This window comes from Macaca thibetana, chromosome 9 (assembly GCF_024542745.1).
Source record: "Macaca thibetana thibetana isolate TM-01 chromosome 9, ASM2454274v1, whole genome shotgun sequence".
In the NCBI taxonomy this organism is placed as follows: domain Eukaryota; kingdom Metazoa; phylum Chordata; class Mammalia; order Primates; family Cercopithecidae; genus Macaca; species Macaca thibetana.
In genome coordinates this window covers 27,588,533-27,608,319 of record NC_065586.1, presented here as the reverse complement: position 1 = coordinate 27,608,319, position 19,787 = coordinate 27,588,533, and the positions used below count along the sequence as shown (strand labels likewise).

The window sequence follows — 19,787 nt, the reverse complement described above, 5'->3', positions numbered from 1 at the left end:
AGGCATTGTGGCGGGCGCCTGTAGTCCCAGCTACTTGGGAGGCTGAGGCAGGAGAATGGTGTGAACCCAGGAGGTGGAGCTTGCAGTGAGCTGAGATCATGCCACTGCACTCCAGCCTGGGTGACAAAGCAAGACTCCATCTCCAAAAACAAAACAAAACAAAACAAAAAAAAACATTGAAATGACTATGATCTATACATACATTTCAGAAAGATTCATCAAAACAAGACAATTATTTAACCACTTTTTGGTGAATCAGCCAGTCGTGCTGGTCATAGTGGCAGTGGGTTAAATCAAGGAATAAATTTTTGCAAGGCAAAGATTGTGAGGAGCACCTCCTAACCACCACGCAGTTCCAAAACAGTCACAAATGGTACAGGCTTTCTGAGCATTTCCGTACTGTATCATTTATTGTTGTGCATCTGTGTTCAATCCCACGGTCTTAGAGTTTTTCCCACGTTGCTATCCCATCTGCAGTCAGTACCTGGAAGCCTCCGTACCCCTACCCCCATCTTTCCTGGGGCCATAACTAATTAGACCAGGAGTTTCCACCTGACTCAAGCCAGTCCCACTGGATCTCTCTCCCAGGAACTTGGAATTGGGATTGAGAGACTCTACCTAGCCTGGGCTATTATTCCCCTATAAATTTGAGATTGATGGTTATGGGCAGTATCTGTGGAATTTGACCTTCAGGGAGAGAATAATGGAGTCGACATGCATAGATGATTGCTCCCAAGCCCCAGATAGAGACAGTGAGCCTACAAGGATGGCTGACAGCCAATCACAGCTCTAGGGAGGTCTGGCTTCCCTTCTTCCGTGGGGCAACCTAACATACTGCTTAATCTTTGTAGTAAATTGCTTTTCCCTTAAGCTCTTCAGTGACTTTAGTTATTGTAAAGAAAAAAACTGGATGCTAGCAGTTGTGCTGTTTGGTTTGGTTGGTTTCAGTAGCATATGAGGTAGGCTATGTCCTCCAAAGAGATCTCATGTGTTTTTTTTTTGTTGTTGTTTGTTTGTTTGTTTGTTTTTGGAGGCAGGATCTTGCTTTGTTGCCCAGGCTGGAGTGCAGTGTTGATATCATAACTCATTGCAGACTTGAACTCCTGGACCCAAACAGCCCTCCCACCTCAGCCTTCTGAGTAGCTGGGACTACAGGCGTGCACCACCACATCCAGTGTTTTTTTTTTGTTTTGTTTTGTTTTGTTTTGTTTTGTAGAAACAGGATCTTGCTATGTTGTTCAGGCTGGTCTCTAATTCCTGGCCTCAAGTGATCCTCCCACCTCGGCCTCCTAAAGTGTTGGGATTACAGGCATCAGCCACTGTTCCTGGTCAGGTCTTGTGGCTTTAAGAGTGTATAGTCCATTCATTTCTCCTTAGAAAGTGCTGATGGTTTTAGGGAAGCTGGTTTTCTGAGATGTTTGGGCTGAGGATGTGGTTTACAAATATGATTAATGTAAATATTAGAGCCATGTTAAGAAAATACTATCTTGGTGGGCTTACATTTCTTGTGGGAAGGAAATGTATAAGCTCCCAAATCTGGAGGAAGGTTTTTTGTAAGGTTTTGTTTGTTTGCTTTCCCTGGCTGCTATGGAGTATGAAAATTGATTTTTTAAAGCATTCTTGTTTTTGATGGAGGTGAGTTTGGTAAACAACCCTGTAGCTATTGAAGAATGACTTAAATGTTCTTTTTAAGATTTCCATGAACATTGGATTTATCTATTATTGTAGGTTGCTCTACTGGACTGTGCACATGATTCCACAAAACCTGCCCAATCGAGTCTGTATGAGGCCAGAGACGTGGAAGTGGCTCGCTGTGGGGCGCTGGCCCTGTGGAGCTGCAGTAAGAGTCATACGAATAAAGAAGCCATCCGCAAAGCTGGGGGCATTCCTCTGTTGGCTCGGCTGCTGAAGACTTCTCATGAAAACATGCTAATTCCGGTGGTGGGGACATTGCAAGAGTGTGCATCAGAGGTACTCACGCCAGTTCTGCTTCCCTTGCCTTCTCAACTTCACTTTCTTTAGTCCAAAAGTTGTTTTTAAGGTTATCTTGATGGCTCAAGGACATTTTTTTTTAAGAAGTCAGCATTCTATGAGAAAGAGAAGATCCAACTGATAGGACATTAATTAAATCAGTATCTGTGATATATATATATACACACACACACATATATGTATTTATATATCTCACATATATACTGACATTTATATATATATCACACATATATATGCTGACATGTATATCTACACACTATATATATATACACACACACATATATTAATTCAGTTAATTTATTGATGTAGGGATATGTCAAGCTTATTGATGTAGGGATATGTCAAGACTTTGGTGATTATTTCCTAAGAAAGTTTGTTCAGCATGTTTATTACTAAATGTAAACAGATACTTATATTCATGCCTTAGACACATAAATACGTAGGTTTTTATTCCTAGGAAAACTACCGGGCTGCAATCAAAGCAGAAAGGATCATTGAAAACCTTGTCAAGAACCTAAATAGTGAGAACGAGGAGCTGCAGGAGCACTGCGCCATGGCCATTTACCAGGTGCGATGAACTCTTCCAGCGGTTGTTGGCGTTCTTTCTCACATAGTTTAAGGTAGTTTTCTAACCATGTGGTTTCCTTCTGTGAGAATGGGACTCAGGAATCTGCACTTTATTTAGTTATTTTTTCTTTAAGTTTTAATTTTATTTTTTTAGAGATAGGGTCTTGCTCTGTTGCCCAGGCTGGAGGGCAATGGCACAATTATAGCTCACTGTCACTTCAGTCTCCTGGCTGAAGTGATCCTCCCATCTCTGCCTCCCAAGTAGCGGACACTAGAGCATTTACCACCATGTCTCGCTAATGTTCTTTATTTTTATTTTTTCTGAGACAGTGATCTCTCTATGTTGCCCAGGCTGCTCTCAAACCCCTGGCTTCAAGTGATTCTCCCTCCTCAGCCTCCCAAAGTGCTGGGATTACAGGCATGAGCCACCGTGCCCAGGCTGCATTTTTAACAAGTACCCCATTGGATTTTCAAACACAGTTAGGTCTAAGAACCATTGTCCTGTGGTAATGACAGACAACTTGTATAAGTCAGAGAAACCTGTTTTGACATCTGTGACTATTTGTTTCTAGAAGACACATATGCGTCTTTGTCTCCTAAAATGATGTACTTAGTGGAAAATAGATAAATAAGTACATGGTGCTTCTATATTGCTTTTAATATGTCCTGTTTAAATAATCTTGGGGCATTTATCTCCTACCAAGACTAGCCAGAGGAATGGGTATGTGTGCGTGTGTGTTCCTGTTTTATCTTTTTACTGGTTTACTTATTGTAATGTACACTAACTTTTTGTGTATGGTACATTTCATAGTATACCAGAAAACAGATTAGAATGGTAAAGGGAGAAAAATGGCCTTGACAAAGTTGTGGATGGCTGGTTACTGTGCATGTCTGCTTCTACCTAATCACAGTAGATTTGCTAGAGGAATGCAATTAAGATGTGCATAATCAGAGAGTATGCCAAAAAGATACAAGGAGCCGGATGCGGCCCTGTAATCCCTGTAATCCCTGTAATCCCTCAGCACTTTGGAGGCTGAGATGGGCGAATCACTTGAGGTCAGGGGTTCAAGACCAGCCTGGCCAACATGGTGAAACCCTGTCTCTACTAAAAATACAAAAATTAGCTGGGTATGGTTGTGTGTGCCTGTAATCCCAGTTACTCAGGAAGCTGAGGCAGGAGAATCACTTGAACCCGGGAGGTGGAGGTTGCAGTGAGCCGAGATCGCGCCACTGGACTCCAGCCTGAGATGAGACTCTGTCTCAAAAAAAAAAAAAAAAAAAAAAAAAAGATACAGGGATTCATTTCAGTAGAGGATTGTATTAGGTTGTGAGGGTGGGATGCCATAACAAAGTACCACAGACTGGGTGGCTTGAACAGCCAAAATTTATTTCCTCGCAGCCCTGGAGGCTAGAAGTCTCAGACCAAAGTTAGTTTCTTCTGAGGCCTCTCTCCTCAGCTTGTAGATGGCTGCCTTTTCCCTGTCCTCCCACTGTCTTTCCTTAGTGTATGCCAGTGTCATCGTCTCCCCTCGGACAGCAGTCCTATTGGAGCAGGGCCTACCCAAGTAATTTTGAAGAGGTCCTTTAGCCTTGACGACCTCTTTAAAAACTCTGTCTCCAAGTACAGTCACATTCTGAGGTATTGGGAATTAAGACTTCAATATATGGGCCAGGCGTGGTGGCTCAAGCCTGTAGTCCCAGCATTTTGAGAGGCCGAGGTGTGCAGATTACCTGAGGTCAGGAGTTCGAGACCAGCCTGGCCAACATGGCGAAATCCCATCTCTACTAAAAATACAAAACCCGTTGGCCGGGTATGGTGGTGTCATCCCAGCTACTCTGGAGGTGGAGGCACGAGAATTGCTTGAACCCAGGAGGTAGGGGTTGCAGTTAGCTGAGATTGTGCCATTGTACTCCAGCCTGGGCAACAGAGAGCACCTTGATCTGAAAACCAAAAAACAAAAAACCTCTATATGTGACTTTTGAGGGGACACAATTTGGCCCATAACAATCATATATGGCCCTGACTTGTATATATTTGTATATATGCCTCGTCGGAGTAACTATTGAGTTGATTAGAAATAGGGATTAATTTTTAGGAGGTGCCTCTAATCCAGAAATGAAAATCACATGTAGAGGATAAACATGGCAGGTGCCTGTATGGTGCATTGTGATGAGGATTTCTTCTAGTGGCCTCCATGGGTGACACATGACACATTGGCATCTCATGGCATCAAAAAACAACTGTGCGCTTGGAGTAATAGCCAAGTCTCTGCTAATTGTATCAACTGTTGGCTCTAGAGCCCAGGAAGAATGATCAGTTGAGACCATCTGTGTGGAAAATATTTATTTCAAAGGATGACAAACATGGATAAGCATATTTGAATAAAATGTCGGGTACTATTGATATCACCCACTGCTCTGGGCATAGAAACTTGATTGGAGAAATTCTTTGTCTCTAATCACCTGAACCCAGGAGGTGGAGGTTGCAGTGAGTTGAGATCATGCCACTGCGCTCCAGCTTGGGCAACAGAGCAAGACTCTGTCTCAAAAAAAAAAAAAAAAGAAAGAAAATATATTTATCTCTAGATTTCAGGGGCCATTGAAGAGCTGACCAAATCCCTTTCACTCATCTGTTTTCTCTACGACATTTTCCCAAGACTCTGAGTTGCATCACTGTAGAAATCCTCCATTCCTTGCCAGTGGAGTTGTAGGTTTTTCACTGACCTTCGCCTCAAGAGATGCCCAGGCCATCTCAAAACTGGCTTGGGAGAATTGCTGAGTACGTAGAAACTGCTGTCCATTCCCAAAGCCATGTAAAGGGAGAGACATACTGTCAGAAAGTTACCAGTAGAGAGACGAATTATATTTTATATTTTACTTGGAGGCATCTTTAGAAAATGATCTCTCTAGAAAGAAGTTTCATACCTACTAGAATGGCAGCCTTTTTAGCAATCATTGAAAGCTTGATATTCCTTGATCACTGACAGCCTCTGATTTGACTTTTTGTGCAGTGTGCTGAAGATAAGGAAACCCGGGACCTCGTTAGGCTGCACGGAGGACTTAAGCCCTTGGCCAGTCTACTCAATAACACTGACAATAAAGAGCGGTTAGCCGCTGTCACGGGGGCAATATGGAAATGTTCCATCAGCAAAGAGAACGTGACCAAGTAAGAGAAGGCACTTAATATTCTGAAATGAAGATATGGCTTCTGAAACACCTTCTTGTCATTTAATGCCGTTCTAGTAAGGAATTGATTCTAATGTTAGTCGTAGATGTATATTCTGGATGAAGTTAGCTGAATGAAGGGATTCTTGGAACAGAAAAGAAAAGAATAGAAATTGCCCACCACCTGGCAATGACTTTTTCTGTGCCTCAGTGGCACTAAGAGGCTTGCTGACATGATCTCTCTATTTTGCATATGGGCAGCCATTTGAATTAGAAATATCTTTGATATTTTCTGTGGGAATCTATCAAGGTGAGTGGGTGGATTTCCCATGGAATCTTTAGAGATGGAAGTGATTTTATTCTTTTTCTTTTTCTAAAGATAAACAAGATGAATCAGCTAAATGTCAACTAATCAGTTACTCTTTAAAGAGTGGTCATTTTCAAACATGATTTCATCAGATTTGATTTTAAAGTATAAACTTTATGACCATTTGATTTATTTTAATTTTCTAATTCTACCTCTTCCTATTTTTGACAGTTTACATTCTCAGTAATGGGTGTTCTGAGACAGCTTCTCCTTGACTCCATCTGATTATTTCCTTTAACAAGAAATTCACATCCTGACCATTTAACACAAAATAAGTTGACTTAATAAATAAGGCCTAGTGAAGACATGGCTAGTTTAAAAGTAACCTTGGCTAATGGAACTTTTATCTTAATTAAAAACTGCATCATGGTACTTAAATACTGCTGAAATTTATTAGAAAGGGAAAATGTTCTGTATAGAAACTAGTAATTTTCAAATATTTACCTTTATGTAGCATGCTTGCTTTTGATGTGTGTTTGTGTGTGTGTGTGTGTATTTGTATATATATGCACACATACACATATACATATATATCAGAGTGAAATTTTATGACAAGAGAGATGCTGAAATGTATTAGTGGTTAATATGGAAGATACTTGAGAGTGACATTTTTTTTTATCCAAGTAGCACAAGCTACTACTCATTTCAAGAGACCTATTAAATCCAAATAGGTACAATAGAGCCATGTTTGATGCATTTGAAAACAAAAAATATATAACATATAATTTATTTTTATAAAACATTTAGAAGACTTCATTCAGGTAAAGTAGTCTCTGGAAGACAGGGGGAAGAAAACCCTAGTAGAGTGGAATCTTAGACCCTCAGGTTTAGAAGAAGCTGTGGTTTTCTTAGAGGCTGTACTGCATGGTGATTAAGGGCGCAGGTCTGGAGCAGATGGCTGGGTGTAGGTGTCAGCTCTACTATTTACCAAGCTTCAGATTAGCCATCCAGTAATGGGGATTAAATAATATTTGCATCACTGAGTTGTTGTAAGGATTGAATGAACATTTAGTAATTTTTAGCTAACCTTATACAAAAACCAATTCTCCTCTTTCTTATGATGAACTTAGGTTTCGGGAATACAAAGTCATTGAAACCTTGGTGCGGCTTTCAACAGATCAGCCTGAAGAAGTACTTGTGAATGTGGTTGGGGCCTTGGGAGAATGCTGCCAAGAACATGAAAACCGAGTCATTGTCCGGAAATGTGGTGGCATTCAACCACTTGTGAACCTCCTTGTTGGAATCAACCAAGCTCTTCTTGTGAATGTTACAAAAGCAGTTGGTGCTTGCGCAGTAGAACCTGAAAGCATGGCGTAAGTGGCCCTGGAGATGGTAATATTTTATAAAAGTGTCAGGGAAAACACTTGGGAGGTCACAGAAGTGTCATCACTTAGAATTGATGTACATAAATGATGAAAAAATAGTGTGTCATATAAATAATCACAGGTTTACCAAATCATGAGTTACAGAGCCAAAATATTACCTTATATGAGATGGAGGGCTAAGTTGGGCATATTGGGAGGATTTACAATACATGGTAATCAGTTTCCCATGTGGAAACCTTTATTCAATCAACAAAACTTTTCTCTGTCTCCTAGGGAAGGATTATACATCTGTCTAACTAGGCTCCTGGAGAGTGCCAGGTACATTCTCATAGTAGCTTTCTTGTTTCTCACCTATTCAGCAAATGTATTTTGAGCACCTAGCAAGAACTGTGAACTGATGAGGGGAAGAGACAAGGATTTTAAGTGATGGTATTTTTCCTTATTGTCTAATTAGGAAGAAAAGACAATTTAAGAACAATAGAACAAAAATATATCATATATAGAGAGAGATAGATCCATATATAAAGATATATATTCATATATTAAAAGATATGTATATATTCATATATGTATAAAGACTTATATCTTTATATAATATAAAGATATATATCTTTACTCCAAAAAAGGAGGAACCCAGTTGACTTAAAGCTGTTTTATTAGGGCTCTCCAGATAAACAGAACCAACAGGAAGTGTGGGGAGATAAGGATGTTAGTCATACCGGATAAAGACATACCCGAAACTGGGTAATTATAAAGGAAAGAGGTTTAATTCACTCACAGTTCCTCATGGCTGGGAGGCCTCATAATCATGGCGGAAGGCAAGGAGGAGCAAGTCACATCTTACATGGTGGCAGAGAAGAGAGAGGAGAGCTTGTGCAGGGAAACTCTGCTTTTTAAAGTGGTCAGATCTCATGAGACTTACTCACTATCACAAGAACAGCATGGGAAAGACCTGCCCCCATGATTCAATTAACTCCCACTGGGTCCCTCCCACAACACGTGGGGATTCAGGATGAGATTTGGGTGAGGACACAGCCAAACCATATCAGGGGGCTTCATCTAACCACATTATCTTATAAACAAATCCTAACACCTCCATAACTCCTTTTGAATTTGGTTATTGGAACCTTAGTCTCCAGTGTTTCAGACACTAAGGAATACAAGTTGCATATGTGATTACTTTAAGGGAAGAATACTGGCTGGACTTATAAAACCATTTTCTAATGTATTTATGTTTTTGAAACTTGCTTTGCTATTCATTAGAATCTTATAAACACTTGCCAGAAATGGCTGCATGTATTTCTTTTGATCTTTGGTTCCTCTTTATTTTTTGCCTACCCAAATCTACTTGTCCACCAGCTACCTCTGACGTTCTTTAAACAAATTTCCTCCTCTCTGCTCTCAGTTGGGCTCTGTCATCTTTTACCTGAACTACTGAAATGGGTCCTATTTGGCATCACCTCTAGCCTCCCCCTCCCTTTTCAGTTTGTTCCTGAACAACATTGACATTTACTTTTCTAAACTGCATATCTGATAATGTTTTCTTGGCCCACAAAACCCTGAGTGACTTCAATGCTGAAAACCATTTTAATGCTAAGGTGCTTAACTTGCGATTCAAAGCATTTTGTCTTGTGGCCCCATTTAACTTCTCTGCTTTCATCTTTTATTTGCAAATATCAGTTGTCTGGAGTTACATTCTTATTTGTTTTGTTTAGTTTTTTTTAAGAGACAGGTCTCAGGCATTCACCCAGGCTGAAATGCAGTGATGCGATCATAGCTTGCAGCAACTTCAAACTCATGGGCTCAAGCAATCCTCTCGTCTTAGCTTCCTTAGTAGCTGGGACTACATCACCATGCCCTCTAATTCTTTGAATTTTTTTGTGGAGATGGGGATCTTGCTATGTTGCCCAAGTTAGTCTTGAACCCCTTGTCTCAAGCAATCCTTCTGCCTCAGCCTCCCAAAGTACTGAGATTACAGGTGTGAGCCACCACACCCAGCTCCTTATTTATTCCTTTACATTAAACACATATTTATTGAGCATCTTTTGTGCTAGCCACTGGATTTATAATGGTAACCAAACAAAGCTCCTGCTGTCATGGGGCTTACATTCTATTATATGTGTGGAACATTGACTATACATTCAATCAATAAACAAATAAAATGACTTCCATTGTGTTAAAAGCTATGAAGACAAGAAAACAGTGTGATTGAAAGACAGTGACTGGGTGGGAGGTGGTTACTTTAGCTCAAGCAGTCAGGAAAGTAGACTCAGGGAGGATGATATTTAAACCAAGACCTAAAAACTGAGAAGGCAGCTTGCGTGAACATCTCAGACAGGAGTAGCCAACATGGAGGACCTGAGATGGAATTGGGCTTCACCTGAGAAACTGCCTTAAAATTTTCAAGTATTTTTCATATAGAATTTATCATTGCCTCCCTTGTTAGTAATAATATTTTTGTATGACTTGATAGTCTGTGTCACAAATCATCTTTTAATCTTTCAGTGACTATTAACTTCTTAATAAATATACAGATGGTCCCAACTTATGATGGTTCAACTTAGAAATTTTTAATTTATGATGGTGCCAAAATGATACGCAGTCAGTAGGAACTATACTTCAAGTACCTCTACCACCATTCTTTTTTTCAATTTCAGTACAGTATTCAATAACTTACATGAGATTTCAACACTTTATTATAAGATAGGCTTTGTGTTAGATGATTTTGCCCCACTATAGGCTAATGACATGGTGGCTTGCATCTGTAATCCCAGTACTTTGGGAGGCAGAGGCAGAAGAATTGCTTGAGGCCAGGAGTTCAAAACTAGCCTAAGCAACATAACAAGACGCCTGTCTCTATAAAAAATGCAAAGAATTAGAGGGCGTGAGGGTGGATGATTGCTTGAGCCCGTGAGTTTGAGGCTGCAGTAATGTTCTGAGCATATCTAAGGTGGGCTAGTCTAAGCTCTGATGTGCAGTAGGTTAGGCATATTAAATGTACTTTTGATTTATGATATTTTCAACTTATGATGGGTTTATTGGGACATAACCCCATTGTGAGGTGAGGAGAGTGTCTGCATTGAATTGTATTGATTGTAGATTAGAATTTACTCTTGCAAAGCCTCTACTTCTATTCTGTATCTCAGCTTTCATGATTTCTGTGTAAGTAATTACCAGGTTATCTAGTTGCCACCTTGAAATTCCTTCTAAATGTTATCATTGCATTACTTTTCGAAATGGGTCTTTAAATTCTCATTAATGTAACTACTTTAAGCAAGTATTAGATTTATTGACTTTTCAGTTGTATCCATTGAAGAAAAGGCCAGAGAAAACAGCTATCTTCTTTTCATATTCTGACTCTTAAAGAATCTATCAAGTTTTGAAACAATAAAATGGAAATGAAAAAAAAAAGTCATTGATAAACAACAAGCCTGAAGGACTTGGTTGAGTTGGGGAGACAGACAAGTGAAGTGATAATTTTAAAATAGTAAAGTAGATGATGATAAGGCAGTAAACACTTATTAGTAATGCACAAAACTAGTTTGTGGAGTTTTATGAGCGGCTTGACTTCTAGTTAACGGCATGAAACCTACAAAAAGAGAGCAAAAGTAGAGAAAAAATTATATTCACACAAACAGGGGAATGGCCACAACTCCAAATTTTAAAATGTAAAACACATCTGCAAGATGCTATGAATTATTGACCCATCTGTAATATGCTGACTTTTAACACATGCCTCTTCAGATGTCAAGATTTCCTCCCAAATAAGTGTCATGGTCATTCGAAGCATAGTCGACCTTTTTTTTTTTCTTTTTTTCTTTTTTAAGAGAGCAGGGATTAGGGGAATTGAATGTGTCTTGGAAGAGGTGAAGACTTTGCCACCAGAGACCCAGTTTTGCATTATGAGGCATCAGAAGTGGAGCCCTGGGAAAAGTCATATGGACATGTCATTTTGTTTTGTCTACAACAGCCTTCCAGCCCAGGGGGATTACTGGAGACATTTCGGAGTGAAAAGGGTATTAGAGACAATGATTGCCAGATTATAACACAAAAAGAAGCTGTAAACTTTTAGAGATTTGGAGTAAGCCAGATTGACTGTTTGAATGCTCAAAACTGAGTGACAATGTGTTCTCAGGGTGAAAGGGATTGCAGGTTGTTGTGTGATTGTATTTGAGGTGATTCCATCACAAAAGCAAACAGACAAATTCAAATAACTTCCTTACAGTCACACGGCTGTTAAAACAGTATATTGTTTCTTAATAAGAGAGTCAAAAAATTATATAAAGTTTTTGCTTGCGACGGAGTCTCTCTCTGTCGCCTAGGCTGGAGTGCAGTGGTGCGATCTCGGCTCACTGCAAGCTCCGCCTCCCAGGTTCAGCCATTCTCCTGCCTCAGCCTCCCGAGTAGCTGGGACCACAGGCACCCACCACCACGCCCTGCTAACTTTTTGTATTTTTAGTAGAGACAGGGTTTCACCATGTTAGCCAGGATGGTCTCCATCTCTTGACCTCGTGATCCGCTGGCCTCGACCTCCCAAAATGCTGGGATTACAGGCATGAGCCACTGCGCCCAGCCTATTTTTTGTTTTTCAGAGACAAGGTCTCACTCTATCACCCAGGCTGGAGTGCAGTGGTGCCATCATTGTTCACTGCAGCCTCGAACTGTTGGGCTCAAGCAATCCTCCTCCCTCAGTCTCCCAAGTAGCTAGGACTACAGGTGTGCTAATTTTTTTCAAAAATTTTTTTTGTAAAGACAGGCTCTTAACTCCTGTCCTCAAGCAGTCCTCCCACCTCAAACTTCCAAAGTGCTTAGGATTACAGGTGTGAGCCACCAGGCCTGGTCACAATCATAGATAGTTTTGCAAAAGATTTTATAAGGCAACCTAAGTAGTTTTAAAAGCAAGTAGTTAGAGCTGAGAAAAGAAATAGGATAATCATTGAACAAAAAGCCTGGATAGGAGTAAAAGAAATATAATAAACACAACTAAAAACACAGTCAGAAATGTGATGTATAGGAAATAAAAAATAAAAATATATAAAAAGTTAATAGAAAAATCGATAAATATGAAACCCAAGGACATCCAACGTAAACGTATTGGTATTCCTCAAGAAGAGGTTGGAACCAATGGAATATGACCTTAAGTAAGGATATAACAGAAGAAAACTTTGCTGTGAGTCTTTATGTCAAAAAGACCCCAAGAGATCTTAGTAATATTGACACAAAATGACCAACAGCAACACATATCCTGATAAAATTACTTGCATTTCAGAAGGGAAAAAATAAATACATCCAGCAAAACCATTGGCTTTAAACTCTGTATCTTCTTTTAATGTCACAAGCCATTGATTAAAACATCCTGAGAGAGAAAAACTATTGCCCGAAAATTTCATTTTAGCCAAGTTATCCTTCAAATGTGAAGGCAATAACATATTCTTAAGCATACAGGATTAGTGAATGTAGTGCTCTCTAGCTCTCCCTGCAAAGACTACTTGATGACAAAATTCCAGTCAACCAAGAAATTACTCAAAGTATTTTAAAATAGTAAAACTATGGCTAAAAGATACCAGTGGAAACCTTTGAATTCATTTAAATATTAAGCTAAGACAAAACAATGAACGAATCATCATTAGGGAGAGTCAGCTATATTTTATAGAAATGGATAATTATAATTTAATAATACAACTGACACAAATCAAAGTCATTTCAGGGCAGATGTGTAAGTATGCAAATTTTATCATCTTTCACATAAAAATTCAATAGACATGGTACAAAACATTATTTTATCAATCAATCAATCATCTCTCATATATTCATCTGTTTTATCTATCTGTCTTATCTATCCGTCAATCCTTCTATCTACCTAAAGACATAAAGATATATCCAGAATAATTTACATTAGCAGCTAGTGATTGTTATTTCAGTATGGTAGGATTTTGGGATTATTTGTTAATGCTTTGTATTTTTCTGTACTGTCTACATGATAAATATATGTCACCTTTACAAAATCAAATTTCTTGTTTAACACCTTGTACAATCCCATTTTGTTCAAACGTGTAGTGTATAATAGCTAAACATATGGATTCTGGAACCATTGCCTGCAATACCAGTCTCATCATTCTCCAACTATTTTTCCTTTGGCAAGTTGTAAATGACTGAGTGTCTTGGTCACCATATACATAAAATGGGGATAGTATGGTACCTATGTCATTGGGTTGTTGAGATGATTAAGCAAATTTATATATGTAAAGTGACTGACACATAATAAGTGCTATGTGTAAATATATGCTAGTATTGTTGAGGTAGCAGTAGCTTCAATGAATAGAAATTTTAAAAGATAATACATAACTAGAAAATGAAAGTCAGATTCCTTAGTATGTATATTCATCTGTATAAGACGACTTTGTCTTTTGATTGTGTTTCTCTTATATCAAGATATGTTATTTAATTTGCCATAAATTGAAACAAGGGGCCCTAAATGGTAAATAATTTCCATTAAACTCTCACCTGCAGTGAAGGAGCTTTGAGGGCATGTCATAAGACGTGTGAATAGGCAATGGATAAATCAGGCCTTTGTGCGTCATACTAATTTAGATTTTGTTTTGAGGTCAGTTGAGGATCATTGAAGGGTTTTAGCATTAATACTGGCAGGAAACCTTGTTAGGGGATCATCATAGGTGAGAGGTGAAGGTGGCTTAAACTAACGCTGTAAAATACAATGTAATAAAAATAGAGAAATTGACAGTTTAAATAAAGACCTATGATGGAAGAGAATGGATGGGACCAAGTGAATGATTGAACGTGAGTTACAAAGAATAGGGAGGAGTCGTAGATGATGTTTGGTTTGCTGGCTTGGGTAACCATATGGATATTGGTACCACTTACTGGTAGAAGATGGTTGAAGAAAGAGTGAACTTTGTGAGAGGAGAGACAAAGTTAATATGTTCATTATTATACCTCCATTGCCTAACCCAGGACAATGATCAGGGTAGGCACCTGACAACCGCTTATTGTATAATGAATAAATGGTGAGTTCAGTTGTGGTTGTTTAGAGACTCTGAGGTTCCTATGGGACATCCAAGTGGTGATGGCAACTAGTCAATTGGGTATTCATGTCTAAAGCTTAGTTAGATTAGAGGGGTGGGTTGGGTGTATAATATTATTAATATTTGGTAACTGATGTCATGGATATATGTAAGAGGTTGTGAGGAAGAGAAACACAGTGAAAAGAGAAAGACAAAAACAGAAGCTTATTGAACTCAATCATTTAAGGAGAATGAATGGACACAAGAAAAAGTCTCGGTAAAGAAACTGAGAAGCATCAGCCAGAGAGTTGTGAGGGGAACTAGAAGAGTGAATTATAGAAAAAACAGGCAAGAGAGTGTTTAAAGGAGACAAAGAGGTCAAACATGTTAAATTCTACAGCAAGGCCTGGTAAGATAAGGACTAAACTGCCCTTTTTTGTGCGACAAGGAGGTTAGTGAATCCTTTTGCACCTGTGAACATAGGCGTCCCACATGTGTTTTTATAAACACACTAAATTTCAGAAAACAGTATTTTTAACTTTGATAAGAAATAAAACAGCATTACTCTTTGCATTATGTTTCAGGCATGGCTATTATTGCTAGATTTATAGGATTTACTACATCTCTGAGCTTTAAGTCTTACATGGTAAGGAAATGACAAATCCCTCTCTCCTATGTAAATCTTCTATAATTCATGGGTTAGGAACTTGTTTTAATGACTAGCAGCTTTATGTTTTAGTGACTTGGCTGTGGCTGTGGCAAAAACTTGGGTTGCATATCAGAATAAACATATAAACCCTTAGCACAGTTTTATTAACTTTGTGGAGTAGAATTCATAGCAACTCTCTTCCTTCACATATTTCTCAGTAAGAATAAGAAATATCATCTTAATATTAATAGTTTGGCTACTGAAGTAAAAGTGATTTTTATGAAACCAATGATTTTGCAAAACTCTATTGACTTTTTTCAGTACTCCAGACTACTTCTTTTAAAAACTCAATATAAATTATTTCATACTCATTATACCCTATGCCCCACCACCAGATCTAAAATGGGACAATAGGTATCCTGACACATTAAGTTTATGAAAAAGTAGATTTATGTGTGCTGAATTTTCCTTTCTTGTTTTGTAAGTATCAAGTAATGTCTATTTGATACTTACAAAATTCATCTGGAGGTAATTTGGCCTTCAAGTATATAAAATCATACCAACATTGCAAAAAACCATTAACATTTGTGTTTTGGGGAACAGATTTTCTAATAAAATATTATAAAATGTCAAACAACTAAAAAAATTGAAGTTAAAAACTTCAGAAATATCTATGATTTATTTTTCCACACCTCTGAATCTTTACTTTCTTTGTAAAAAATTTTTCGGCTAAATTTTACTTTGAAATAGCATTGGACTTATGGAAAAGCTGCAAAAGCAGAGAGACAACACAGAACACAGAATTCCCATGCCCTTTACTCAACTTCCCTTAACCTTAACATCTTACATAGTCATAGTAAGTTTCAGAAACCTTCCATTATTCAAGTCCAGATTTTTGACTTTGAAGAATGTTTTAAAGGTTTCTTCACATGAATTTTGTGGGTTTTTTGTCCAGTTAATTCCTAAGTATTTTGTCCTCTTTGTGGATTGTGGAAATGTTTTTTTTTCCACCTGCCATCATGTGGGCATACTGATTGGTTGTATTTAATGAGCTCCACTGAATTCTGTATGATAATTCTATATCCTGCCACCTTACAGAATTCTCTTATTGGTTGAGTTCCTTTTATTGTTAAGTCTCCAGGCCAGTGTTTGATAACTATGGCTTATGGGCCAAATCTTACTCTTATAAATAAAGTTTTATTAGAACGTAGTTACCATCATTAATTTATATATTGCCTTTGGCTGCATTTGTGCTACAATTACAGAGTTGAGTAGCTGTGGCAGAGATTGGATGGCCCACAAAGACTAAAATAATATCTAGCTCCTTACAGAAAAAATTTGTTCACCTCTGCTCTAGGGTTAGAGAAAGTGTTACTTTTTTTGTTTGTTTGTTTGTTTGTTTTTTAAATTGGAGTCTTACTCTGTCACCCAGGTTGGAGTGCAGTAGCACCATCTCAGCTCACTGCAACCCTTGCTTTCTGGGCTCAAACAATTGTCCTGTCTCAGCCTCCCAAATGTTACACCTTTAAAATTCTTATTCTTTAAATTGAATTATCTCCTCTAATTTCATTAGCTAATTCCCTAGTACCTTCTTGAATAGTAGTGGTAAGGGAGGAGACCACCTCTCATATTGTCTTATGCCCAATTTCTGCCTCCAAAGAAAGAAGAAGTAAAAACTAAAAGGCAGAAATGAAATCCACAAGCAGGCAGCCCAGTGCCACACCCTGGGAGTGCTAGTTAAAGATGGATCCCTGACCTAATCAGTTATTTGCTTAAAAAAGGCACTGTGAAGATCCCTGTTCTGTTCGGTTCCTTTCTAATTACTGGTGTATGCATCCCCCAGTCATGTACCCACTGCTTGCTCAATCGATCACGACCCTCTCACACGGACCTGTGAGCCCTTAAAAGGGACAGGAATTGCTGACTCCAGGAGCTTGGTTGTTGGAGACATGAGTCTGGCCGAAGCTGCCGGCCAAATAAAGCCCTTCCTTCTTTAACTCAGTGTCTAAGGGGTATTGTCTGCGACTTGTCCTGCTACAGTGGAGATAGGGATCCTCTTTGTCTTGTTCCTAATATTAGTGCGTATGCCTCTAGTGTCTCTCTATGAAGTAAAAGAGTAACCTTAGGTTTAAAGTGTATATATTTTATCATATTAAAATTATCTCTCAATTTCTATGTTTAAAGTGTTTTTTGTGTGATGACTCATGCCTGTAATCCCAGCACTTTGGAAGCCCCAGGCAGGAGAATCACTTGAGGCCAGGAGTTTGAGACCAGCCTGAAAAACATAATGAGGTCCTGTTTCTACAAAAACTTTAAAAATTAGCTGAGCATGGTAGTGTGCACCTGTAATTCCAGCCTCTCAGGAGGTTGAGGTGGGAGGATTGTTTGAGACCAGGAGTTTGAGACTGTAGTAAGCCATGGTTGCATCACTGTACTCCAGCCTGGGTGACAGAGTGAGACCCTGACTCAAAAATAATTTTTTTTAAAGAAAGTGTTTTTATTAGGATTGGATATTGAATTTTGTCAAAAGCTTTCTGAGCATTTGTGGCGACTGTGCTCTATATGTTTCATTATGATTTTTTCCTTATTCTTATTAATATAGGGAATTATTAATGCATTTTCAAACATTGAACTAACCTTGCATTCCTGGAATAAGTCTCACTTAGTCATAGTGTACTGTTTTTCTTAATGTGATGTAGGACTCTGTTAGCTAATATTTAGCATTTTTATAATAGTATTCATGAGTGATGTTGGTCTATAATTTTTCTTTTTTCTGTTTTCATTTTCTGGCTCTTTATCAAATCTAGTTATCAATGTTATACTTGCTTCACAAAAGGAATTGGGAATTTTTCTTTTCATTTTCAATACTCTGAAATATTTTATTGAGCAATGGGACTACCTGGGCTTTGAAGGTTTGTTAGAAGTCTCCTATGCAATTATATGGACCTACTGTGTTTTAAAAAATTATTTAATAGCTTTCTCTAGTTCTTCTATGGAAACTGGTCTATTTATGCTTTTTATTCTACTGAGCTCAATTTTAGAAATCTGCGTTTTATTAGGAAATGTTCAATTTCCTTTAAACTTTCAAATTTATTTGAATAGTGGCCTACAAACTAATCTCTTAATGATGTTTAAAGTTTGCCTGGTTCAATGGTTTTTTTTTTTTTCTTGTCATTTTAAATTTTTGTATATGTGAGCTTTATTCTGTTGTTTTTTCTCCTCCCAATCAAGTTAGCTAATATGGTTTCTCTATTTTGATTTTCTTTTTTCTGAAATTTTTTTATTTTATTAACTGGATGTGCTGTGCTTTTATTTTCCACCACATACATTTCTGCTTTTATCTTTATTCATTTTGGTTTCTTTTGCTTTATATTGTAGCTATTTTTCCAATTATTTTCATTCTTTGTTAAAATAATAAAAGTTGCTTATGTTATAAATTTTCCTTTGACATTACTTTAAATGTACCCTGTAATTTTGATGTGTAGTACTTTCATTATCATCATTTTTAGAAGTATCTTAATTTCACTTTGTATTTCCCTATTAGCCCATTTGCTTAATAGAATTAATGAGAAATTTTTGTTTAAAATTTTTTTTAACTACACAAAGAATTTTACTTTTTGCTTTTGTAAGATATTTCTCACACTATATTTTGATCAGAGTGTGCTGACTTTTTGATTTCAACTGTTAATGAAGCTTATTGATGCTTTCTTTATGACTTAATAGAAGATGAATTTTTGTGTTTTATGGGTACTGGGATTATTTTTCTTTCTTTTTTTCCTTCCTTCCTTCCTTCCTTCCTTCCTTCCTTCCTTCCTTCCTTCCTTCCTTTCCTTCCTTCCTTTCTTTCTATGAGACAGGGTCTCTTTCTATCACCTGGAATGCAGTGGTGCAATCATAGCTTACTGCAGCCTTGAACTGGACTCGATCTATCCTACCACCTCAGCCTCCCAGGTAGCTAGAACTACAGGTATGTGCCACCACATCCAGCTAATTTCAAAAATTTTTTGTAGAGATGTGGTCTTGCTCTGTTGTCCAGACTGGTCTTGAACTCCTGTCCTCAAGTGATTCTTACACCTTGGCTTCTCAAAGCATTGATATTACAGGTGTGAGTCACCGTACCCTGCTAGTGCTTGGGATTCTTTATCAACAGAGTGTAGAGTTTGATGTGTATTCTCTAGATCTACTTTATGTTACTTATGTTTTCTATCTTATTATTTTGTGTGAATTTGATCTATCTTATGCTATAACTGCTGTATAAAATTCTCTTACCATTAGTGCACTTTTATCTAAATCTTCTTACATCTTCTATAGTAGGTGCTGTATTATTTCGTGCATAAATGTTTCTAATGGTTATGAATTATGACTTTTGATATTTCAAGTGCTGTTCTTTGTCAGGTTCAAAGTGTTTTGGCTTGATTTCTACTTTGTCTGATAACAGAATATCTATCCCTGCTTTCTTGTTGTTTCCATTTCCTTCTTACTCTTTCTGAATCACATTGTTTTAGATGTGCCCTTGCATGCAGTATATAAATTGGGTCTTGTTTTGTGAGTCAATTAAAAAGTCTTTGTTTTAATGAGTTAAATGTATTAACATTAATTGATATGAATAATGTTTAGTTTCAACAATGTCAATTTTTTATAATTATATTTTGCTATAAGATTTGCAGCCTTTGTTCTTTAATTTTTTGTTCCTTGCTCTT

General features: G+C 37.8%; 1 protein-coding gene across 8 annotated transcripts in view; it reads left to right on the top strand.

The window, feature by feature from the left end:
* ODAD2 (outer dynein arm docking complex subunit 2) overlaps positions 1–19,787 on the top strand; it is a 194,785-nt gene that overhangs the window by 55,493 nt on the left and 119,505 nt on the right. For all 8 annotated transcript variants that reach the window (XM_050804486.1, XM_050804488.1, XM_050804489.1 and 5 more), the window contains 4 exons: positions 1,729–1,971; positions 2,450–2,560; positions 5,571–5,725; positions 7,162–7,404. In XM_050804486.1, coding sequence (XP_050660443.1) covers positions 1,729–1,971; positions 2,450–2,560; positions 5,571–5,725; positions 7,162–7,404 — 752 coding nt within the window. The remainder of the gene's footprint in view (positions 1–1,728; positions 1,972–2,449; positions 2,561–5,570; positions 5,726–7,161; positions 7,405–19,787) is intronic.